The sequence below is a fragment of the Miniopterus natalensis genome, chromosome 9 (assembly GCF_054644295.1).
Source record: "Miniopterus natalensis isolate mMinNat1 chromosome 9, mMinNat1.hap1, whole genome shotgun sequence".
Lineage (NCBI taxonomy): Eukaryota > Metazoa > Chordata > Mammalia > Chiroptera > Miniopteridae > Miniopterus > Miniopterus natalensis.
Genome location: NC_142089.1, coordinates 12120810 through 12145726, shown reverse-complemented (window position 1 = coordinate 12145726; position 24917 = coordinate 12120810). Strand labels below are relative to the sequence as shown.

The window sequence follows — 24917 nt, the reverse complement described above, 5'->3', positions numbered from 1 at the left end:
GAGCCGGCAGCCGGCGGCAGCTGCGCGCCCGGGGACGCTCGGAGCGCGGGGGTCGCGGCGCCCCGCTGAGCCCGAGCCCGAGCCCGAGCCCAGTCCAGCCGAGCCGGGCGCCTGGGCGGCCGGGCCGCGGCGGCATGGGGGCGCCCCCGCGGCGCCCCGCGCGGTCCGCTACCGTCTCGGCCGGCGGCCCGAGGCAGGAGCGCGCCTGAGCCCATGGCGAGGGGACCTGCCCGCCCCGCCGCCTCCGCCACCGCCGCCGCCCCGCCGACGCCGCCAGCCCCCGGGCAACATGCGAGCCGCCCGGCGCCTCCGCGGCTGCGTGAGCCTGCTGCTCGCCGCGATCCTGGACCTGGCGCGCGGTGAGTGCGCGGGCGCCCGGGCTGGGGACGCGCGCGGGGCCGGGCCGCCGGGGAGGGCTCGGGGTCCGAGCACCGGTCTCGGCGTGGCGCGGGGGCGGGGGGGTGTGGGGGGGGTGTCTGTGGAACTGGTCGGCTTGGCGAGGGAGGAAGAATGTCTCCTGCGGAGCGCGCGCTCTGGGTCTGAGCCAGGGTGTGTGTGTGTGTGTGTAAGAGCGTGTGCCTTTGTTGCGTCCGTGTGTGAGGGTGCCCGGGCAGGAGCTGTGTGTGAAGAGTGTGCTGGAGTGCATTGAGAGATGTGAGTGTATGTGATGGTGTGAGAGTGAGCGAGTGTCTGGAGGGGTGTTTGAGTGTCTGTGCCAGTTACACGGAGAAGGTGTGTGTGTGAGTGTGAGCGAGGGTGCTTGGGGCTGTGAGCGGGTGCCAGCTTCTCCGCGAGGGTGTGAAGTGTGTAAGCTTGTGTCATTGTATGTGTGAGCATGTTAAAGCGTGGGTGAATATGTGAGGTGTGGCGTTTCACGCGTGTCCCAATTGTGCGGGTCTCTTGAGGGGTGTGTGACAGCAATGACTATTTGGGGGGGGGGAGCATGCGTGCCTAGCAGGTGAGAATGTGACACTTGGGCAGGAGTGTGGAGGTGCGGGCGCCTGGGGTTGTGTTGCTTTGTGGGACCAGAGTGTGTGTGGTGCGGTGGAGTGAGTGGTTCCAGCCGGGAGAGGGAGGTATGGACGGGTGGAGCGGGCGAGGAGGTGTGAGCAGTGTGTGTGTGTCCCGAATGGACTGGGTCCCAGCGAGGCTGAACCCGCTGGACCCAGGGGTTCCCAGAGCAGCGATCCCAGGTTCCCTAGCTCCAGGGTTTGGGGTTTGCAGCTCCCTTGGTGCCTCCAGCCCGGCGCCACCGGCTGGTGGGTCTTAAGTGCTGCGGGAGTCGAACCTGGCGACTCCGGCACCTTTTCGGTCAGTGAACCCACGCATTGGCTACCAGCCCAGCAGGACCGAGGCGGGACTGGCGAAGAGCCACAGGCGATGGGACTGGAGGGTCCCCGTCCTCGATGCTCCCTAAGCCTAGTGTCAAACCTGGGTGCCCAGAACCAGCCCGTCTAGAATTACAGCTTAGTCCCGCTGTGGAGAGGGGAAGGGACGTGGGGTGCCAAAAAGTAGCCATTGTGACCAGTAGGGTCTCACCCCCCAGTCCAGCTGGGTGATGGGGGAGGGGGTCAACTCTGTCCCCTGCCTTATGCCTTGCCCTAAGGGGTGGTGCCTAACCCGGCTCTGAGAGTGCCTGCCAGGAAGAGGCACCCCCTAAAATAACCCCACCCGTGTCTACTCCGAGGTCCTTGCAGAATGCTGGGTCTGCGGAAGGGAGGAGCTGCAGAATTCGAGCCTGAATGGTGGTCATGCTGGCAAAAAAGGGGGAGAGAATGGCATAACCCAGAAGGCAGGCCAGCCCTGTACTTGGTCCCCTTATCCTTGGAGCAATAGACTTCTCAAAGTGGATCAAGATCTACCCCCAACTTTGGGGCGAGGGCTCCCTCCCTCGGACGCCTCTAGAGGGAAAGGTTATATGGAGAGGAGGGGTGGGGACAGGCGGTTGTCCGGGTGCCAGCGCTACCGAGGGCACCGGGATTGTTGAAAGGCACTGGAGCCCTCACCTGGACGTTGCAGGGAGCAGGGGCTGGGAGTGGGGGGCAGGAGAGGAGCACCCCTCCCCGGAATACTCAGAACAGGGAGACGCAGCCGGAGAGGGGATGGCCGCTAGCGGTGAGAGAGGCTTTGGTGCGAAACCCGTTCCATCAGAACCCCACCCTGCGAGCTTTCCCGGGAACGAGCGAGCCGCGATTTTCGGGCTCCCGAGCTTCCGAAAGCCGACCCGGCGTCCTGGAGCCCCCTTGCCAGCCTCTGCAGGCTGCGGGAGGCGGGGGGTCCTGGCCTCCGGGGATGAGCGCAGCTGGGCTTGGGGCGCCGACGTGGCCTCTGAGCTCCCGCCGCTCAGAGTGAAGGAAAAGCGCCCACCCGGATCTCGGACCCGAAACTTTCCGTGCCTGGGGCGCGGGCGGGGGTCCCGGAGGGAGCTGTCTCTTCTCCGCAGGGGGAGACAAGACTGCGCGTGGGTGGGGAGTGGGCCCCTCCCTCCCCTTTCCAAGTCGGTGCCCACGAGGGGGCGGGGGTACAAGCAGGGTGCGTGAAAGATGCAAGAGGCCGGCTTGCCGCAGGAGGGCGCCCTTCCTGTATGCGGCTAAGCCGCGCACCTGGCATTGGTCTCTGCCGGCCCACCTGCGGGGCGCTGCTGCGGGGGGCCGGGTGGGTGGAATCTAGAGCAAGCATTCAGAAGCAGGCTTGCTCAGTGGGGGGCCATGGAGGTCATACTGGGGAGGGGCATGGCCGGCGCGCCCCGGCCTGTTCTGCCCCGTTAGGTTGCAGGGCAAAGGCGCTCATCTTTGGAGAGGTGGGCCTTTGGGTTGGAAAGGAGTCCTCTGCGCACAGCACTGGCTGGGCGGGAAGTTCCTACCCTTGGCTCCCCGTTCCTCAGTATCTGACTCCAGAGCAGAAACCCACCCTTCTCAGGTCTCCCAGGTCACCCAGGAGCGCCTAAATGGCGTTTTCAACTGGCACTTCTGGGAAGGCAGCCCTGCACGTGCGCGCCCGTGCAGTGGCCCTGGGGAGGGGGAGGGCACCCGGCATTGGGAGTCGGGGCAGGAGAATGGATCTCCCACCTGCCTCATTGGCCCTGGGAAATCCTCCAGGAAGGGTAGTCAGGCTGAGTTAGGTGGAGCCAAAGGCCCCAGCCGGAGGCCCTGCCAGTTCTCTCCACAACCAAGGGTCAGCCGGTGGGTTGGGTGCGGGTGGCTAGCTTGGCTGGGCCGAAGCAGCCGCAACACTGAGACTGCGGGGGCTGTGTAGGCTATGGCTGGTGTGAACACTATATATATTTACCCTCCCTCCCAACCCCCAACCCACACCCGGCTTGGGGCGGGGCTCTGCACTGCAGGGCTCCTTCTGAGCCCTAGGCAGCTCTGTTAAGGGGCCTGCCTGGCGCAGGCTGCTCCTCTCCTGCTCCCCCAGATTGGCCCCACCTCCAGGCCTAAGCTCCACTCCCTTCCCACCCCAGATGCAAACTGGAGTTTTGCCTGAGATGTTGAACTAGGGTTTCCTTTTTAAGTGCAGAGCTGGAAGCCACCTCCAAGATCACTTACTTTAGTGGTTCAGAAAGTTCTATTTGTTGTTGTTTTTAGCAGGAGTATCTTCTTAAAGTAGGAACTGATTATCACCCCCCCCCCCCCCAAATCCTAATGCTATAGGCAAGATCATAGGCACAAAAGGAGAGCGTCCCTGGTCCATGCAGTGATGAGACCCTGCATCTAACAATCCTTCCACAAGTCTTTAACAATCGAAGCTTGCTCCTGTCTTATCGTAGCCGGGTTTTGTGATTTCAATGGCCATGATTATGTGGATCAGCTGCAGTGTGTCCAGCACATGCTGGCTGCCTCACGGTCCTCACGCACGCTGCGAGATGGGTTTAAGCTTCCCTTTTCACAGGTTAGGAAAGTAAGGTTTAGTTTTAAGATTTTTTTTGATACAGGAGTACTGGCTCCTTCCAGCTCCCACCTGGTCCACCGCAGGCTCCCTCTTTCCTTCCAGTGATCCCTCTCTTAGGCTGCAGAGAATTCCTTGGGCAGGGCATGCGGGCAGGAGCACACAAGGTGCCAGTGATGCCTTAGATTGGCCTGGCTACCCGGCTTTTCAGAGCATCTGTCTCATGTACACTTAACCTATACTGCAGTTCAGGGGCGGGGTGGTGGGGGGTGGAGGTGGAGGAGTCTAAGCGACTTGCTCAGGTTCCTGGGTAAGCAGCCTGTGACTTCAAAGGCAGAGGCCAGACAAAGAGCTGAACAAAGAGGAGGCTGGTTAGTTCTGTTAACTGGGTTGCCTGGGATCCATGTAGGTGTCTAGCCCGGCTTGCCACCCTGCCCACCTCTGCTACATCCTCAGTCCCCTTGAAATTCATTTATTCATGCACCCAATGAATATTGTATACTGATTGTGTGTGAGGCGTTGTGCTAAGCGTTGGAAACAGCCCTGACCATGGTGGGAGGGTCCCTGCCTTTATGGTGCTTATGGCCTAGTGGAAAGTTAAGTCTTATAGGGAGGAGGGGGCTATATCTTCCATCCTCACTGAGCGCTCACTATATGTCAGGCATTGTGCCATGTGCTTTTGGTTCTTGTCAACCACGCTGAGAGGTAAAATTAGCCTCATTTTGCAGATGAAGAAACTGAGGCTCAGAGAGGCTAAGTGACTTCTCCAAGGCCACCCAGCCAGTAAGTGGTGAGCAAAGATTTAGACATAGGGCCGTCTGAGCCTTTCCCTCTGTGCTCTGCTGTCCCCTGCTGAGAGTGGCCCTCAGTGCCTTCCTCGGCTCCAGCCACGTGGGCAGTTGCGGTGTATCCAATCCCCTGTCTGGACATTTCAGTCCTTCCCCAATCCTCGTTGAGATAGAATTATCCAGCGTGTTCGTCTGCACAGATGGGAGAGCGGGTGTCCCTGAAAGCCCTCGTCACCATCAGGAGAATGAATGGGCATCTGCTGTGGGTAGGACGCATCTGAGAAGAGAAAGACCTAAGGCCAGGATCCTTAGCCCAGGGGGGGTGACAGCTTGGGCATGGTCCTGGAAAGATCAGTGACAGCCCAGGTGGAAATCGGTTGATACCTGCTTAGATACCAAGTGAACTGATGTCCCCTATAGGACGTTCTTGGGGGAAGAGTGATTACTTGGGGTGTTAAGGGGATGCTTCAGAGAGGAGGGAGAAATTTAGACCTTGAAGTAAAAAGAGGGCATTAATACAGGGAGAGAAACGTGTGTGAGCAAAGAGCCAGAGGCAGGACCATGCCCGGTGGGCCCAGCCCGACTCAAGGCTGCCCCCCCCCCCCAACGCAGAGGGGGCTGGGAGGGAGGGGTGAGCCTGCCGATGGCTGCCCTTCACGGTGCACCTGTGAGAGCTCGTTAGGCATCAAAGGCCCTCAACCATCCATGAGGCAGCATTAGGAGCTACGTTTTGCAAGTGAGGACAAGAAGCCCAGGATCTTTCTCTCTCTCTCCCTTTCTTCTCTTTTCTTTCATAAGTAATGAATGAGGCTCTGGATCTTTTTTTAAGTGGAAGAACTGGGAGTTTCAGACCCAGGTCTGAAGCAATCCGGAGACACTGCTGCTCCTGGAGGAGAGGAGAAACTAGTGATTTTTCATCATTTGCAAGGGGGAATGAAGCAGCCTCTACCATTTGCAAGAGGATGCAGAGCCTTCCGTTTTGAGTGATAGATGGTGGTGGCGGTGAAACACATGACATCACTTCCTAAAAGGGATCTGTCTCCAGGATGAGGTTCTTGGGAATGAACCAGAGAGATGATTTCCTGGAACTCACTTTACACATTTGGTGGGTCCAGTAGCCGCAGGGGCCCATGATCACCAAGTCCTACTGCCCACAATTCCATGGATGGAGCAAATAAATACAGTGTGTACGGAGCTGGAGGTGTACAGAGTAGCTGCCCAAAGGAGTGGAAATGGACATTGTGACACCCAGGAAAAGAATCTGGTTTTTGGCTTGGCCCCCAGCCATTCCTACATCTCCTGGCAGCACACCAGATTTGCTTTGGGAAATTTGCAACTGCCACCCCCAATTGCACACCACCTTTGTAGGTGACACAGTCAGGTAACACACCTCAAGATGAGCCCATCAGACACACTCTCCCTGGAATCTGAATATTAAGTAGAGTGTCAGGAAGACAGAATCACTGGAGAGTCCCCCTTGCTCCTGAAGGCCCCCAAATGCTGGTTTCCTGAGAAATAATGATGGGACCTACCTCCCAGGGTGCTAACAGGATTGAACAAATCATTACATGCCGAGCTCTTAGCTCTGATGAGGGTCACCAGCATTATCCACAATTATGCCAGAGCTGCTCCAGCTCAAGTGGCATGTGTCCTCCCAAGGCCAAGGGCTTCAGCTTGTCCTGTTCCACCAGTTCCTTTTTTGACTTGAATTGTCCAGAATGATTTCCACTACTTACAAGAGAGGCACCCCACTCGGCACCCTGTCTAGGTGTGATGAGCCTTAGAATTGCCGGTTAGCCACTGTAGGTAACTCCTGGAGGATGATTCATGGCCCTCTGGCTGGTGGTGACCGGTCCCATTACCTGCTCCCTGCCTTTCCCGGAGGCCTGAGGCATTGCTGTCCCCCACCCCCCACCCAGTGCAGTCCAAGACCCAAGTTGTTTCTCCCAGTGAAATTCAGGGGTGGAGCCAGTATCACCGTGAACCTCCCAACCCCACCTTAGTAGACTAGAAGCTCCCTGAAGACAGGGATGCTCTCCGGGTCGGCTATCGAATCTTCCCCATGAAACACATGATGGGTGCTCAGTAGAGGCTGGTTGTTTGAATGAATAAACCACCTTTGGCCTTTAGACATGTGCGTCCTGGTTTAGAAGAGGGCTGGCTACATGGCTTTCTACAGAAAAGTTATGAAAAGGCTTAAGGCACCCCCGGCCCTGGCGTGGGTTCTGGGTCTGAGCGGATCTTCAAGATGTGTTTATTAAATGAATGAATGAATGAATGAATGAATGAATGAATGAATGAATGAATGAGATCTCCCTTAGCCTGAGATTTGGTCCAGACTCTCAGCCTGGGCCTGTTTCATGGCCCTGCTCAGTCACCTCTGGAAGTCCTTCCCAGTGTGAGAAGGTGTTCATGCCCAGCTCTGCCCACCATTACTCACATTGGCATCACAGCTGGCATCTGGGGGATGAGCCAGCTATACAAGGTGGTGGGAACACCAAAGGGCTTCCTCTTCCTTCTGAGTTCTCCTTGGTGGGGGAAGGAACTGTCCTTGATTAGTGATAGGGGCAGGGTATGGGGAAGAAAGGAAGGAAGAGAGGGAGAGAAGGAAAAGACATGCACCCAACGTCTACTATGTGCCAGGCCCTGAGCCACACGATATTATAAAAAATCCTCCCAGAAATTCCCACTTGGGAGATAATATTCTCCCTGCTTTCCAGAAGGCAGGTGAAGCTTAGAGAGCTTGGGTGAGTTGCCTAAGGCCCCCCTGTTGAGGGACAGAGCTGGATTCACACCCAGGCAGTGATTGGCACATCTCTTCCCTACTCTGAGTTGATCCTGTTAGGTAGCTTGAAACTGACCAGGGTGGGAGTATTTACACCATGGAAATCAGCAAACACCAGGGATCAGGACTCCTCCCACCCCAGAGCTGGTTATTAAACATTTACCAGCACACCACTGGGCACAACCATCCTTCTTCAATCACTGTCTCTGCCCCTGTTGTTAATGCACTGTGGTTTCCATCTGAACTCGGTTCAAATCCTAGCATGGCCACTTCCCGGCAGAATGTACTTGGGCAAGTCATTACCTCTCCATGTCATGGTTTCTTGGTCTTTTGAAGATAGAGGGTGTGGTGAGATGCAATGTGAAAGCACCTGGCATGTAACTGTCCCTTGGTCATCAGTCCCTCCCTTCCTCCCGACCCCCAGAATGGAGTCAGCTAACCGTGCAGTCTCTCTGAAAGGCTGAGCCGGCTCCCACTTCCTCTCTATCTCCTGGGAGCTGATGTTGTAGCCAAGTCAGGGAACCAGTCACTTTCATTAATGGAGCAGCTGGCTAGCCTTGTTCTGGACCAGCAGAGACCTCCCTCAGGGAGTTTCCGGTTGTTGGCCACCCCACACAGACAGACTCATTTGAGAACAATAAAAGATCATGTATCATAAATGGCCAATACAGGGATATCAAGAAGGCTCTGAGGGATTGAAATGATCTTGACAAGTAAGGAGAGAGTCGCAGGTGGGGGAACAGCATGCACAGAGGCCTGGAGGAGGGGACCAGAAAGCTGCCTGGGTGAGGCTTGGGAGGCAGTGAGGCACCTGTCCTCACCTGAGCATAAGGTGTTCATGAGGAGCTGGGAATGAGGCTGGCGTTGGCAGAGGCCCACGTGCCAGGGCACGGAGTCTGGATTTGAGCCCAGGGCTACAGGGAGCAGTTGAAGAGAGAGGAGTGACATTCCCAGAGCAGGGCTCTAGGAAGATTAATTTGGCTTTTCTGGGCCACCTGAAGCTGGAAACTCGTTGGAACCTCCGCTGGGTTATAAATGATTGCTCTGGGGTTCCCAAAGAAACAGTGGCATCAAGGAAGAAAAGGCATCATTTGGAGACTGCCCACCTCTCCCAGTGTCCACACCTGGTAAGGAGGGAAAACCAGGTCCTGGCCCAGGCCCCACCAAGCTTACATGGCCTGGAATGGGCCTGCTGCAGGTGGAATATGTACCTCGGGTCTGAACCAAAAGCGATGGGAGGAGGGGGCCTCCTGGGGAGAAGCTTCTAGATCTCCAGTGGACATGGGCTCTGGAGTCTGACCAGGGTTCAGATCCCATCTCCACCCCTTGTCCAGCATGTGAACTCAGATAACCTCTTTGTTGCTTTCAGCCCTGATTTCTCTCACTGGACGTGCGGCTGTTCTGGTGGCCTGGTGGGTGGGGGCTGCAGGGAGAGTGAGCCATGTGGTCCGAGGGGTTTGCACGCAGGCTGCCTAGTAGGTGTGGAAAAGTGGCTGCTGCTGCTACAATGAAGGTCGGCTCCCCAGCATGTGGCAGAGGCCCCAGGTGTGAAGGAGAAGTGTTTACAAGTCCCAGTGCCCAGGAGGAGGGCGTGAGTTGTAGGTTTCCCACGTGGAGCATGAAACCAGTCCAAAGCCTTGAAATCACAGCATCAGGGCCAGAAGGGAACTGAGAGAGTATCTGCTCTATCTCCTTCCCCCCATTTGAAAGCTGAGAAAACTGAGGCTGGAGAGAGGAGTGAGTGACTCTTCTCTTGGCACACACCCTGAGCATGATGTGGGGGACCGCCTTCTCCCTGGAGGTCCTGGGGCCCATCCCTGGGCTCAGTTGGGCACACCCACCACCCTAAGAGCCTTGCACCAGGGAGCATCAATGTTTCCCAGACTTGGGTGGGGATCTTGGCGGAACTCCAGCGGGGAGTGACCCCCCAGCTCATAAATCATAGGAGCAGCTTGGGAGTCGCCAGGGAGAGAAGCAGCTGAGCCACTGGGTTTTTTTGTTCCTTTGCCAAGCTGTTCCCTTTGCCCTTTTGTTTCTCTTTCTGCAGAGGCACTTGCGTTCCTCCGCTGGGGTTGTTTGTCACCAATCCTTGGCGCCTCCATTCTCTCCCCAGCGCCATCTCTTCCTCCCCTCTCCCTAATGCCACCCCGGAGGAAGGCGTCCATCACAGGTGGCCCTGGCATGGCTCTGGGCGGGGCGGGGGCGTGCAGGGGCTCAGGGTGCAGACAGAGGCCTGTGTGGCCAGAGGGTGGGTGGCATCCGCATTGAGAGCTGGTGTTCGCGGCTCCAGCGCAGGTTTTTGTCAAGTGGATATTCAGGTTACACAATAACCCAAGGCCAGGTGCCTGGTTCCACAGAAGCAAGTGATAAGTTGCTAATTGTCGCTCGGCACCTACGGTCCCAGATGGGGGAGGAGGGAGAGAGGTGGAGGACTGGGACGGCAACGGCATCACAGAGACTTCTTTGTTCACTGGGCAGCAGAGAAGGGGGCTGGAGCTCAGCTTGGAGGGAAGAGGCATCGTTGGGCGGTAAATTCCTAGGCCCGTCGCTGACTGAGGGGCCTGGTGCAGGGCAAAGGCAACCCTGATGGGGAAGAGTTAGTGGTTCCCGGGACAGTCGGAGTTGCAGAGAGAGCAGTCTTATTGCAGGAAGCAGTATCATTCATTCAGTCAGTCATTCATTCCCTGATTCATTCATCGGTGCAGCACACATTAATTGAGTGCTCCTGGGGGGTCAGGCACTGTGTTGTTCCAGACATTCAGAGAATGAACAGGTAGGTTCTCGCCCTCACAGGGCTTACAGTCTAGGGCTGTGCTGTTCAGTACATGGCCGTTGGCGATGACTGGCGTTCACGTTAAAACTAAGCAAAGTGGCCCAGCTTTTACTGAACTGAATTAAACAGAATGTAGCTCTTCAGTCACATCAGCCACGTTTCAGGGGCTCAGCCGGCACCCGTGGCCGGTGGCTCCTGTGTCGGACAGCGCAGGTGTAGACAGGGCATTCCCACCGTTGCAGAAAGTTCTGCTGGACAGCGTGGGCCCAGGGCAATGGTCCTCTTTAGGTGGGGCTGCCCACTGGCAGTAAATGACGGACTCACAGAGAGGGAGGGCCTCGTCCCACTTCTCGCTGGTCCCGCCCTTGTAGCTGTGCCAAGGAGAAAGCCTCGGCTGATGCCGTCATTTCCTTCACACCCTCTGCCACTTGCTAATCTCTTTCCCAAAAACACACACAAAACAAACCCTGTAGGTCGGGGGCAACAAGGCTTCCACCAGCCAGAGGGAGCAAGACTTTTAACAACAGTGTTATGTTTTCGTAGTAATTCTTTTTCAGTCACCCTCTGTTTCAGGCAAGTGAGACTGGTTTGCCATTTGGGGCAGGGACTGAAATTCTCTCTTTTAAAAAAAATGGCTTATTTGAGTAAAAAGTGAGCAGCGCTAAAGAGCAATGTTAAGTACACAGTGGAGCAGGTAGCTTGTGGATGCAGCCTGGCGGTGGCGGTGGCGGGCGTGAATGTCCACCTTGGAGAAGCCCCAGTTCAGATGGACCCACATGGCTTTCGGACGCAGAAGGAGTCGGGTTTAAGGGTCAGCACAGCTGTTCTTTAGCTCTGTGACTTTGTCAGCTTTTTTTACTTCCCTCCATGTCAACCGGGTGCCAACAAGAAACACAGAACTCAACTGCAGAGTCTGGAGGAGGGCTAATTAGAGGGGTGTTCGCGTGGGGTTTAGGGGATGGTGCAGCCCCTTGGGGAAAGGGACAGTGGGGAGCTGTTAACCCCCTTAGACCGGGAAGAGGGCTGTGCAGAAAGCTGCCTGACAGGACTGGCTCTGGAGACAGGGATGCAGCCAACTCTTGGGGTCCTGGCGGGGAACTGGAGGGAGAAATATCCCAGCTTTACTCTTCTCCTGTTGCTGAGTCTCTTGCTGGTGCCACTCATTGACCAAACCCAATTGGATGCCCTTGCAGGTTGGCCTCCCAAGCACAGAACCGGTGGAGAGGAGAGGAGAGTGAGCTGGGCGCAAATAGCGGAGCTCTCGCACCATCCTCCTGAGCCTCAGTTTCCCCATCTGTAAAATGGGGATTGCGTAACTGCCCAACAGAGCAGGGGCTATGATGAAATGAAGCGATGTGTGGCGCTAATAATTGGGCGCTATTTATATCAATAACAGCAGTAAATTCATGCGCCCAGTCCTGCGCTGGATGCTAGACTGTCCTGAGCCGAAAAGTAACAAATGAGCGTGGGGCTGGCTTTTCAGGGACCATGAATTTGGGGGAACAGTGCAGTTTGCGGAGAGGAAACGCCTGCACTGTCCACCGCTGGGACTGACCTTTGCCATCGAAGTGTCATCCCTGCTCTAGACTCCTCCGTGCCCCTACACCTCCCCTGCCCCCGGGGCCACCTCACCGACTGAGGATCCCTGCCCAGGACACATCTATTCGTCACCCCCTAGTCTGCTTTCTACCCTATTTCTCATGGAGAGGTTCTTTCTCCTTAGACCCATTCGGGTCGTCTTCCCACCATCCCCACTGGCTCCTGCCATGTGCCCCATGGCCCACGCCGCTCACGGACGGACTCAGAGCTGCCTCCGTCCATGTGGAGAGGCAGGTGCTGTCCCCATCTCGGCGACTTTCCCAGAACAGGCTGCTCCCGCCCTTGCAAGTGTCGGGAAAGAGGGGACGCAGTGAGTAAGTTCGCCCTCGGGACCACAGCATCTTTGTCATTTCCTGAGACCTCCGCGGGTGTAGCTGGAGTTCAGGGGTTTGCCGCCTTCCAAACGGAGAGAAGTGTTGCTCGGGAAAACTTCCACCAACAGCCCCTCGCCCCCAGCTTCTCAGCGGCCGAGGTGGCTCTCCCTAGCCCCTCTGTTTCCTCTGTCTGGCCCTTTTTCCATCCACCTTGACTGTTCAAATTGACTCTGATGAGAACTAATTTTGCCAGTTGAAATTCAGGAGACACACGTTCCGCGCTTTGCTGAAATTGCCATGACAAATACCGGCGGCAATTGCTTCCCTGCTCATTCTCTGAAGCGCTCCCGGCAAGGCAGTGCCCCTGCCCCTCGCCAACATGCCATCTGTTGATCCTGCCCTGTTCTTCTAATTGCCCTGCCCAGTGCAGGTTGGTCTCAGTCCTGCCAGCTGGCTCAGTGGCAGCGTGACCCTTGGGGGGGGGGGGAGTAGGGGTTGGCTCCTGCTTGTATTAACTACTCATTACACCATCTTCACAAACCTCCAGGAGGCATGTGCTTCTAGTATCCTCATTTTATAGCAAAAGAAACTGAAGCACAGAGAGGTTAAGCCACTTGCTCAAGGTCACACAGCAAGTAAGTGGCTGGGCTGAGTTCTGAACCCAAGGGGCCTCACATTTTAACTGCTTTCTATACTAGAGATCCTTTCCAACTTGATCTTTCATGTTTCTGGGGCTCTGTGGACTGCCCATCTTGATTCTGCGTGGTTCCCCCTGGGGCTTGAAAACTCTAGCAGCAGCTGGAGCCAACGTGGGCCCCAGGGCTGAGTCACTGTAGAAGGCTGCGGGCCTGGCCCCTCCCTGCTGGTTCTGCTCTGTTGTCTCTGGACTCATTATTATTATTATTATTTCCTTCCAGCATGCTGCTAAAAGCTTCCCGCAGAGAGCATGCAACCCAACTCTTTAAAATTTAAAGGGCTTTACTTAAACAATGTTATTTCCCTTGGAAAGGAGATAAGAGGCATATGTGATGCTTATATTTAGTGCAGTGTGTGGGTCTTAGCTGATGCTTGTGGGGTTCAGTGGGCATGGAGGTGACCAGGAAGCTCTGCAGCTGGTCTTCCCTCCCTCTCATCCCCCAGAAAGTATGGCCTCAGAAGAAACCTATTGTATGCAGTGTTCTAGGAGGCGGAGGATGGGTGTCACCGGAGGGGAGTCACTGGGAAGATGTAAAGCCCCAGTGTCCTGCTACACAGGACCTTAGCACGAAAGACAGTGCTCTGAACTACCCCAGGACCTTTGCACATGCTGAACCTACCTCTTTCTTTGGACTAAGTCCTGTTCATGATGCAGGTCTCACCTTAGACATGACTTCATTCACTCATCCAGCAAATAGTTGCCATGCATCTACTATGTTCACAGCACCATGGGGCACAGAGGCTGTTTGTGACTCATCTTTATGACCCCTGTGCCTGGTGTAGGTCCTGCTGCAGAGCAGGCATCAATAAGTGTTTATGGAACTAATAAAAAACCCATGCAGATGCTGTGGGATCTGGAGGAAGAATACGGTTGCCTTCCAGGAACTTAAAGACTCCTTGGAGATTCATACCAAAGACGCTGTAAACTCTGAATGAGCTGATTAAGCCTGGCAGAGCCACACCCACTCAGGAAAGGCCGGGAAAATTCCTTCCTTTCTTCTCTTGACCACCCATCATCCATCCACCCATCCAATAAGTCGGACACCTGCTGGGTTCCAGGTAGCGTGGCAGGCGCTGCAGATACAGTGGTGGGTAGGAAAAGGTCTCCTGGAGCTTACCTCCTGGAGTGTGCGCTTAGGTAGACAGTGCACGGCAATATGTACGCAAGACTGGAGGCGGTAACTGCCGCAAAGAGGAGGAAGGCCCGGCGAGGTGGCGGCAGGCGCAGAGGCGTGGCCTGCAGAGTGTAGGGGGGGCTCCTGTTCACTGAATGCCTGTGGCCCAGGCAGCAGTCACTGACTACAGTGAATGTTGGGGTGGCAGAAGCGGGAGGTGTTCGGTAGTGACGAGGAGAGACGCACGATCCTGAGATGTGAACTGGGCCTTAGAAGGTGACAGGGTTTGGCAGACCCATGGTTCTCAAACTGTGCTCCTCGGAACCCCGGTTTCCCATGAAGGTACCCCTCCACACACACACCACTTTGAGAGGCCAGCATGGGACTCAAGGTGATGGTGGAGGGGGCCCTTGTCCCCACTTAAGCCAAGAGCCCTTCTTTGCCTGTTTTAAAAACTGGCTTCTACTTAATCTTTACTTTGAGCACAGAGTCCAGTAGGAATTGGAAAATCAGTGGATGGAGAGGAGTCTCCACCACCAGGGCTGGAGGAGGTTCTGGAGCTTTCCTGGTTCAGTTCAGCCCTCCTTCCACTCTATATAAGGGGAAACTGAGGCACAGAAGGGCCAATGCTCTGTCCCAGGTCACCAGCAGGAAGGGACCATATCTGGGACAAAACCTCTAATGTCCCTGTTTCTGAGCTGGGCAGAGGCCCATGAGGAAGTGCGCCCTGACCCTGGACAGGAGGCTGCGGGGCTGCTGCCTGCCCCACCCCCAGCTCAGCCACAGGGCACCCCTATAAACCTTTCTCCTTGGCCAGCCCTCATGGGAGCCAGGAATTAGAGGAAATATTTTATGATCCCATGCTTCGTTATGTTTTATTAAAAGCACCCGCGCTGGCTCCCACTGGCACATCTGCCAGGCTCTGTCCTGGGGCCTCCTCTCCCTCTCTACCCCCACCTCTCACTGCCAGGGAGGCAGACAGCTCCCACCTCACCCCCTTCCCTCACAGAGCAGGGCCCCAGCCTGGCTGTCAGGTGTCGATGAAATAAAGGGAATCCTGCAATTGAGGACAGATTGGACATTTAGGGTGATGGTCCCGTGTGTTCACACATCCCTAACCCCATCTGGTCCTGCAGCTCCCCTTGGTGGGGGCTGGTTCAGAGAGGTGGGGGGCAGGTCCAAATTTGCACAGCACATTAGATGTACCTGGCCCTGCAGGCTTGACCCTCCCATGCACCCATGCAGATGCGAGATCAGGCTGATGTCCTCGGGCTGGCCGTGTTCTATCCACTGGCCACCGCAGGCAGGGCCTGGCTCTCAGCAGGCTCTTGGTTTCCATCTGGGAGCCAGGAGGAAAGCCTCTGCATCTAGATATCTCTGGTGGAGAAGTGTCCCCCCTTCCTTCCTGATGGGAGGTCCTGTGCCATATCAGGGGTTCAGGTGGAGTCCTTAGAGTGTGGCTCATCTAGATCTGAATCCTCTGAGCCTCAGCTTCTCATCTGTAAAATGGGAGAAACAATACATATCTTGTTGAGGGCACCACATAAGGCAGCTGACACCTAGTTTAATACACAGTGGCGATGTTTTTTAATGAGCTCCTCCATTAAAGGAGAGAGGGCATTTAATCAGATCTTCACCGAGGGAAGAAGGAACTGAAAATCTTGCTTGTTACTATCATTTGCTGACACTAATGGAGAACTTTTTACTCATTTATCAAATACTTATTTTTCTCCTACGTGCCTGAGGAGATGGCGCCAAACATGATTGTCAAGAGCCCTGGCCTCATGGGGCTGATATTCTGGTGGATGAAGCAGAAATAGACCAACACAAATAACCTCACTTTAGATGGTGTCATACTGTGAGGACAGCAAAGCAGGGCTGTGGGACACTGAGGGGCGGGGGCGGAGCAGCTTCTCTAGATTGGGTGGTCAAGGAAGGCTTCTTGGAGGAGGTGCCTTTGAGTTGAAAAGAGAGAAGAAAAGAAACAGGAAGAGGCTGGCTCAGCTCCAGCATTGGCATCTCCTGGCCAGGCTTCATGTTTGTGGCTGACTCCTTCTGATGGGGACGCCTCTGGACACTGCTCCGTCACTGGGGATGGGTCCCCTGCCGTTCCCTGACGCCAGTGCCACAAGCTCAGCTGGCCCATGACAGCACCTCGTCAGAGAAGCAGGAGGCCAGGACTGTGTTGGGCATGCTCTTGCCTGTCCTCACTGAATTCCTGCAGATCTCGAGGAGGTGGGTCCTGTACCTTTCTCCATTTCGCAGACGAGAGCCTGAGGCTCAGAAACGAAAGATCTCATCGCTGGGAGAGGAGCTGGGATTTGAACTGAGGTCTGTCCGCTTCGCCATCACCTCCTACCTCCGCGCTGTGTGTGTCTGTGTGTCTGGTGGGCGGTCGAGGAGAGGGGAAGAGCCCACCCTCGCCTCCTCTGGTTCCGCCGGCATCCCCGGGGTGCCTCTGGGCTGCAGCCTCGAGCGCGGGTGGGTGAGTGGGCTGGGTGGCAGGGCGCCCACACGGTATTGATGGTCCTCAGAGCTGGCAGGCGTCGGGAGGCAGAAAGGTATTAATTAGCAGTTATTCCCTGGCAGTGAGGAGATGGATAGAGATTAAGGTGGCGGCCCGCGCATCCGTTTTGTAGCAGCCGAGAAGCAACAGTAAATCAGCGCTCTGAATCGATGCTGTAAGAGGGAGATATGTTTTAATCTTATTAGTGGTGTAGCGTTACGGGAGCGAGGCGGGAGAATGCCTCACTCGAGGGGCCTGGGTCAGGAGGGAGGCAGAGAAATGGACAGGGGCCTGGACCCTCTAGAAGAGCGTCAGGATGGAGAATTTTGAGCCCTTTGGGAAAAGGCAGGAGGAAGGGGGAGAGGGGGTGGGAGGTGGGGAAGCGGGGACCCTCCAGTCTTCCCAAGGGCCTCCGCCACAGACTTAGTTCTACTGTGCGCCCCCTCCAGCCCTTCCCTATGAACGGGGGCTCTGGGTTGGACACTGGTTCCACTGCTGGGCCTGGACGGGGTTCTGACTCTGAGTTGTGGCCGAGCCACGCCTCCACCCAGGGCAAAGGCTCGGAGGCTGAGAAAGGGTGGTGGGCGGAGGGTGGGGGTCTGGTTGGCTGGAAAGTGTGAGGAAGATCATAGAGTAGGATGGTGACCGGGGAGCCATCTGGCCAGTGCCCCCCACAGCAGGTGGTGAGTCACACCTTGAGCAGCGTGGCCTTTAGTCTTCTTAAAAAGCTTCATGACCAGCGCCTTGTCCCCAAGTCTAGAGGGGAACAGGTGCAAGAGGTGAAGGGACCTCCTCAGGTAGAGCAGCCCCAGGATTTGACCCCATCTCTGAATGGCGAAAGCGTCCTTTCCGCTACAGGGCCTGGCCACCTCCAGAAAAAGTCATGGGAAAACGCATGAGATGCAGCCTTTGAGTGTGGCAAGGGGCTTAGGGATGGGACACCCTCTTCTTCGCCTGTCCCTTCCTCAGTTCCACACTCCGCACCAGGACAAGTACCCGCGGGAAGGAGACTGGTAGGCGGGGGAAAGGGGGGAAAAACAGCAGCTAGGATAGATGATGAGTACCCAGGGTAAGCGCCTTGCTCTCGCTGGGCCTTGTTTTCCCTACCAGATCCCCAAGGCCCTTCTAGCTAGAACATTCTCCAATTCTGTGTTTCTCCCTTCTTCAACTATCAGTTGCCTACTCTGTCATTTAACTCTCTCCATAGCCCCTGTGATGCAAGCATTTTAGCCACATTTTATAGGTAGGTAAACTGAGGGGCTCAGAGAGGGTTAGTTACTTGATCAGGGTTACATGGCTAGTGAGTGTCAGAGCCTGAATTCAAACCCAGATCAGTCTTCTCTCAGGACCTTTCATCACATGGCACCACCTCCTTGTTCAACAGCCAGAATATCATAGAGAAAAAAATGTTGTCCAAGAAGGAATTTGACTCTAGGCTCATCACAGAGAGCAGCAGCCCTTCTGTGCGTGTGCAGTGGGGTTTCTTGCCACCCACCTGCCTCTAGGTTCTGTCCAAGTTTGGCTGCCGCTTATCAGCCAACCTGCTCTGATGGCTGAGCCAGCCCTCCCTGTGTATGGCTCTGATAGCCTGAGCAGGGGACCCAGAGCACCCCTGAGCCCTGGCAGCCTTGGGCAGCCAATGAAGATGTCTTGGAGGTCTGCCTGGGCTGCCAAGGCCGGGCCAGGCCTTTGAAGGAAGCCACTGCCTCCCAGGGGTGGAAACCCAGTGTCTCGACAATCTCGCTTCCTTTTGTCCTGGGAGAAAGGAAGGGGGTCTCTATTCATGGAGAAAAGCCCTTCCAGAAAGATAGCAACTGCCAGAGAAAGAGGGTCCAGCCTGGGGCCCTCTTGTCCCTGCTTGGGATAGGGGGACACACCAGGGTCAGATTTTTTGTTTTTCTGTTCAGGGATAATTGCCCAACCTCAGCCTCTGCAGCCAGTGGCAGGTGAAAACTTCAGGCCTTCCTGTTCCATGCTGTGGTTCCCTATCTGTACCTCCAACTAGGAGCATATTGCCATATAAAGTGAATGGATGTGGGAGCCGGGTTTAAATCCAGCACCACCACCTTCCAGCTATGTTAACCTGGGCAAGTTAATTTACCTCTCTGAGCCTTGGTTTTCTCATCCAAAACTGAGGGCAACAATGAGCTACCACATGTAAGTTGTTACAAGAATCAAATGACATGATTTTATCCCTTTATTTACTTTATTATAGTGGAAAGAGCATGGGCTTGCAGAATGGGATATTATAAAATTTAATTATATTAGATAGGGCAGCACTTGCTGCTGTAACAAACAAACCCTGAAATTTAACTGGTACAAGCTCAATCGTTTATTTTTAGCTTACATTGCAGATATTTTTGTAAGTAGGTACCTGTGCTCCGTGTGGAGACTTGAGCATCCAGGCCCCTTTCATCTGTGACTCTGCTATCTCTTAGGGGCTTCAGAGTCCTTCTTTCCAACCAGTGGTAGAGAAAAGAGAAAGCAGAGAAGCAGCTGGGAAATGTCATCCGTGGAGGAGCGAGAGGGGAAGGGTGGCAGCTGCCTCTTAGAGACAACCCCATTTTTATATGGCAGCATGGAGGTGGGAGTGTGGTATGTCTTATTGTGCATGGATATTTGGTATCCAGATGATGTTTCTGTTTCAATAAATGTCATATCCATGTGCCTGCCTCACCCACTCTGTGAAATCAGTCCTTGTTTTTCTTATTTACCCTGTCTTGTTAACTTCTGTAATTTTAGAACCTAGCATTGTTCTGGGCACAAAGTATATATTTATTAAATATTTGGATTGATGGATGGGTGATGGATGGATGGATGATGGATGATGGATGAATGAAGGATAGATTTGTGGATGGATGATGGATGGATGGATTGATGGATGGGTGATGGATGGATGGATGGATGGATGGATGGATATGGATGGATAATAGATGGGTGGATGATGGGTGGAAGGAGGGTTGGAGGATGGATGGGGGATGGGTGGATGGATGGATGGATGGATGGATGGATGGATAATAGATGAATGATGGATGAAGAATGGATGGATGAGTGGAAGATGGATGGATGATGGGTTGAGGGAGGAATGGATGGATAGATGGATGATGGATGGATGGATAGATAATAGATGAATGATGGGTGAAGAATGGATGGATGGGTGGAAGATGGATGGATGATGGATTGAGGGAGGGGTGGATGGATAGATGGATGATGGATGATGGATGGATGGATGGATGGATGGATAGATAATAGATGAATGATGGGTGAAGAATGGATGGATGGGTGGAAGATGGGTGAATGATGGATTGAGGGAGGGATGGATGGATGGATGAATAGATAATGGGTGGATGATGGATGGAGAGTGGATGGATGGTTGGAAGATGGATGGATGATGGATGGATGGATGGATGGATGGATGGATGGATGGATGGATGGATGAATAGATAATGGGTGGATGATGGATGGAGAATGGATGGAAGATAGAAGGGTAGATAATGGATGGAGGGTGGATGAATGATGCATGAATGGATGAGTGGAAGATAGATGGATAGATGATAGATGGATAGGTGGATAGGTGAAATGAAAGTGAATGAAACCACAATGACCTGTGACTAGGGGAACTCAGATTTGTGGTCAGCCCAGTGGACATTCCTGCCTTGTTGACTGCTAGATTCCCACCGCTGAGGATGGTACATGGCAAATGGCAGGTTTTCAGTGTTTGTTGGCTGGAATTCTTAGAGATCGTTTAGAAAGTTCAGTATCTGAACCTGGGCTGAGCACTGGCAGCCCCAGCCTTCAGACAGAGGGATGGCCGAGATGCCCTGGGTATGCACTAAACTCCCAGAACTGGGAAATTATTGCAGACTCTTGCCCCATCCATAGATTCTGGGCTTAGGCAGCCTCTAGGGGCTGTCAAGGAAGGAGATGTTGCAGATCTCTCCAGAGCATCCTTAAAAAGTCCCCTGCCCTCACTTGAGTGCCTCGTGAGGACCCTGGTGTTTCCTTGCTTTCTCCTCTGTCAAGGTCTTGGCCTATGGGGCAGACAGGGAGGCTCTGAGTGTGGAGGAGGGGGGGTGGAGGGGAAGAACACTGAGACAGGGTTAAGTGCATCCCTTCCTTCTTGCCAGACCAGTGAGGATTTGGCTTTAATTTTTTAACCTAAATAGAGTTATATTCGCTCTCTCTCCCACTAGATGCAAAACTCTTTTTTGGAGCAATTAAGGAAAAGCATAAATCAGTCCATTTTTAAAAGCTCAGACTGACTTTTTGGCTGGCTAAAATTAGCATCTCCATAGAGGAGGAGGGGAAGGAGGGGAAAGAGGAAGCTGAGTTTGGCCTCAAGATATCCGTTCACCAAGGCTGGGGGTGAAGCCAGCCTCTGTCCATATGGGTGCTCAGGTCAAGGGTAGCAAGGGCCCTCAGCCCCATTGGGCTCTGCTCACCAGAACATCTTTCCTGGTCCAGCCCCTGTCTCAGGTATTTCCTCATTTCCTGATATAGTGGGGAAAGAATGGGTTTGTAGAGTGACTGAGCTTGAACTCAAGCTTCACCACACAGCTACTGTGCCGTCCTAGGCAAGTCACTTCACCTCTCTGAGCCTGTGACTTCTGTGTCAGACAAGTGCCACCCTTTCACTTTCAGACCCTTCCTCTACCACCTGAACCAGCTACCACTCAGGCTTTGGACCTACATAGTTCCAAATACGAAATCCGGCCCTTCCACCCATGGCCTTTGCCTTGGTTTACAACCACACATCTTAGCATATTTGTTATTTGACCAAGCTGACTCCTCCATTGGTCTGGAAGCCCCCGAGGGCCTTGTCTGCCGGTTCACTGCTTGCCGGTTCACATCGTACATGCACAAACAATATTTACTTCTTGACTGAACATATCTCTGACAGCCACATTCACCCGTCACTTTACCTCTAGAGCCTCAGTTTTCTAACTGTAAAATGAGAAGGAGAATCTCTTCCCTCGGGTGAGAATTAAGTGTGATAAATCCCGTATTTGGGCGATCTGTATCAAGCTCTTCCTATATGCTGGGCTTCGGGATATAGCAGGGGGATGCATAGGTGTGGTCGGTCCATGCCTTCCAGGAGCAACAAACTAGTGTGAGGCAATGTACGCTTCAGCACCTTGGAGAGCGCCCGCCAGTGGCTCTGCTGATTGATGACTGAGCCAGCGGATGAATAAATGAATGGAAGGAAAATCTTCCATCTGTGACTCCTCTTAACTCTCACCTGTAAGGTTCCCACTATACATTATCTGAGGGAATTCACTTTTGTGCTGAGAGTTTAGAGTCTTGGTTTCACTCTGGCTGTGTTGCCCTGCTGGGTCCCTTGCCTTCTCTGGGCCTCATTTTTTTTCACCTGTAAGAAGGGGTGGGGCTGTCATCTCAAACTCCCTTTGAGCTGGGAGGGATGTTCTGGTCTCTTGTAGACACGGTCTCAGGAGCTCCTGGGCAGAAATCCTGTCGTCATGCCTTTCCTCCTGGTCTGGTTCTTCTTTAGGTCTAGCTCTGATGCCAGCCCAACTCTCAGGGGGAGGGTTAATTACTCACAGGCGCTATCTGCTCATCTCTCAGACCTCTTATCTGGGACAGAAGTGTTTAGGCAAACTCATTAGGCCAAACAGGCCAGGCTCATGGGAACCAGAGCCTTTTGACAAACATCTCTGGGCTTTTCGGGGCCATGGAGGATGTACTCGGACATTGCCCTGTGCTCATCAGTGACCCCTGCCTCCAAAGGCCCATTCAGCCCATGCTGTTAAGATCAACCTGCAAGTCCTGAAAATTCCAGGCACCCAAGCTCGGGTCCACTGTCTCTGGGACCATGGCAGAAAGCTTGAACTCTGGTCTCCCCCACCAGCTCGCCCTGTGAGCAGCTGCAGTCCGGCAGGGGCCTCAGTCAATCACAGCGAGCCAGAGAAATCCTACACAGAGTTCCACGGCCATGCCTGGGAGATTAGAGGATTCTCTGCGATTTAGATTGATCAACAGATTTTTCTGGAGGGAAAGGAGGCTGTCACTGAGCATATGTTTTCCTCAGGCCTAGGATTTAAGCTTTCATGTGCACCAGCCCACGCACCCCTCAGCCAGCCCAGTGAACTGGTGTATCAAGCTCCCGTTACAGGTGAGGACCCCAAACCTTAAAAAAAGCAAAATGACTTTTTCCAGGAACTAAGGAGTGAAACTGATATTGACTGGGAGCCTCGAGGGGCCCATGCAGAGCCAGGTGTCTCCTTGCCTGTCTTTCCCTGATGCTTGCCTCACACTCGGAGATGAGCACCGTTATTATCTGTGATGGGGAAACTGAGGCTCTGAGGCATGAAATCACTTACTTGAGGTCCCAAGGCTGGGGAGGGGCAGTGCCATACTTCACACCTACTCTGGGGAACTTCAAAGTCCCTCCTCTGTGTACTGCACTAAAAAGCCACGGAGGGAAGTCACTTTGGGGAAATGGCAATAAAAAGAGAATTCATAACTATAATATATTTGCATGGATTTCTGCCACATACAAAGGATTTTCAGATATTTATCATCTGGTGGTTCCACCACAACCCTTTGAGGTAAGCAATATACATGTTTACTTAACAAATATTTATGTAGTACTTACTGTGCACAGAGCATCTTCTGAGCGCTTTATAAATATTAATGTGATAAACCTAAATTAAAAACCGTATGAGTCAGGCTCTACTTTTTCCCCATTTTACAAATGAGGAAACAGAAGCACAGAGAGGTTAGTGACCTGACTCAAGGCCACACAGCCAGTGAGTGACAGAGCTGGGATTCCATCTCGGGCAGCCTAGCTCCTGGCTCTTATCTCTCACTCTGCTGCTGTCTTGCCCTCCACATTTTAGAAGAGAAGGGGTTAGGCTCAGAACAGGGAGTGACCTGCTCCAGGTGGGCAGTGGGCAAGTGGCAAGACAGCCTTGAATGGGCCCTGACTTGAAGACAGGAGCTGAGGGACGCCCCCTCTTTCCCCTGAACCCATCAGGTCCCCTCAGCTGAATGTCAGCTGAGATTCAGACCCAGTTGACGAGGCTGGATCTGTTCCGGGAATGAGTTTCTCTGCCCCAGGGTTGGGGTTCAAGAGGAGACAGCCCTAAGTGACAGGCAGGACAAGCAGGATTAACGGGGCTGAAGACAGTCTGTGCCTGAGCCCCACACGAGCTACAGAGTCAGCGAGCTTAGAGATCCTTGTCTCACAGCTGGCATATAATAATCCCCACTTTCTCCTGCTCGCTTTGTCCCGCTGTTTATCTCAATCCATTCTTACGGCGGCCCGAGAAAGAAGCGGGCAGGAACCCGGGCGGCATTGGGTGGCCACTTCTACTATTATTGTTCTTACTTGCTTTTGGGGTCCCCATCAAAGCAAGCCTAAGACAAGATTTGGGTGCAGGGAATTTATTTGGGAGCCACCCCAGGAAACCCCAGCAGGGGAGGGGGTAGTGAGCCAGGAGAAGGAAGGAAGCTCTGATGGGATTCCACCATCAGAGAGCAGCGTGGGACATACCTCAGGATCGCCCTTTATTGGGGAGGAAGCTGGGGTATTTATCCGCCAATCCCCACCCCTCACTGACTGAGCATCTCTTTGGGGCGCTAGTCTGGCCTGCTACGTGTGGGCCAAGCACGCCATGGTGGAGTCTCCTATTAGGTGGAGAAACGCAGGACACCAGCCTGGAATCTGCTCCCTCACTCCCGTTACTATGTTACCTCTGCCACCACCCGTTAACTGAGCATTTACTATAAGCCAGGCTCCTGCTAAGGGCCTTCCCTGAATTATCTCACCTAAATCCCCTTTCAGTGAGGAAACTGAGGCACGGAAAGGGCCATGCACAGAGTCTGTGGGAGAGCTGAGATCCAGACCCAGTCACTCAGTCACCAAGCACGCAGTCGGCACCGACCGTGTGCGCAGCCCTGGCGAGGACTGAAACCCACATTCAGAATCACTGGCCTTGCGCTTCTCCGTGTACAAGCTCTCGTCTCTCCTGGGCGCAGAGACTGTATTTTCTAGATTCTGCAGGGTGGTCCCAGGTGCAAGTATTTTTACCCTTTTCAATAAAGACAATTTGTGACATATATAACTGAGCGCACGCTAATGTTTCAGCCTTTGTCAGACTTTTCGCATGAATAAATGTGCTGCTCCCTGCCCACTGGGAAAGCCGTGTCTAACAAGACACTGCAGCTCAGGCTGGGAAAGTGTGGTCCTCAGACAGAGGAGCGGCCCGATTCAGGCTCAGAACCCAGGGCTCCGGGAGGCACGGCCTGGGCCACGTCGGTGATGAGGTCAGTGGGGGTCCCCAGACCCCAGGACATATCGGGGCTCCCTTGGGAAGCACCCCACCCACTCTCCTTTCAGCAAGTCTTGGCCTCTGCACTTCTTGCCCCCCTTCCTCTGTGTCTTCATCTTTCACCTCTCCCCCTGCTCTCCTCTCGGGAGTGGACCCCATCGG

At 54.2% G+C, this 24917-nt stretch overlaps 1 protein-coding gene across 1 annotated transcript in view; it reads left to right on the top strand.

Annotated features, from left to right (window-relative positions):
- Nucleotides 1-267: 267 nt before the first annotated feature.
- Nucleotides 268-24917, top strand: part of LOC148092349 (uncharacterized) — an 83212-nt gene continuing 58562 nt past the window's right edge. Inside the window, exon 1 of the mRNA XM_087820812.1 lies at nt 268-359. Coding sequence (XP_087676938.1) covers nt 290-359 — 70 coding nt within the window. The 5' untranslated portion in view covers nt 268-289. The remainder of the gene's footprint in view (nt 360-24917) is intronic.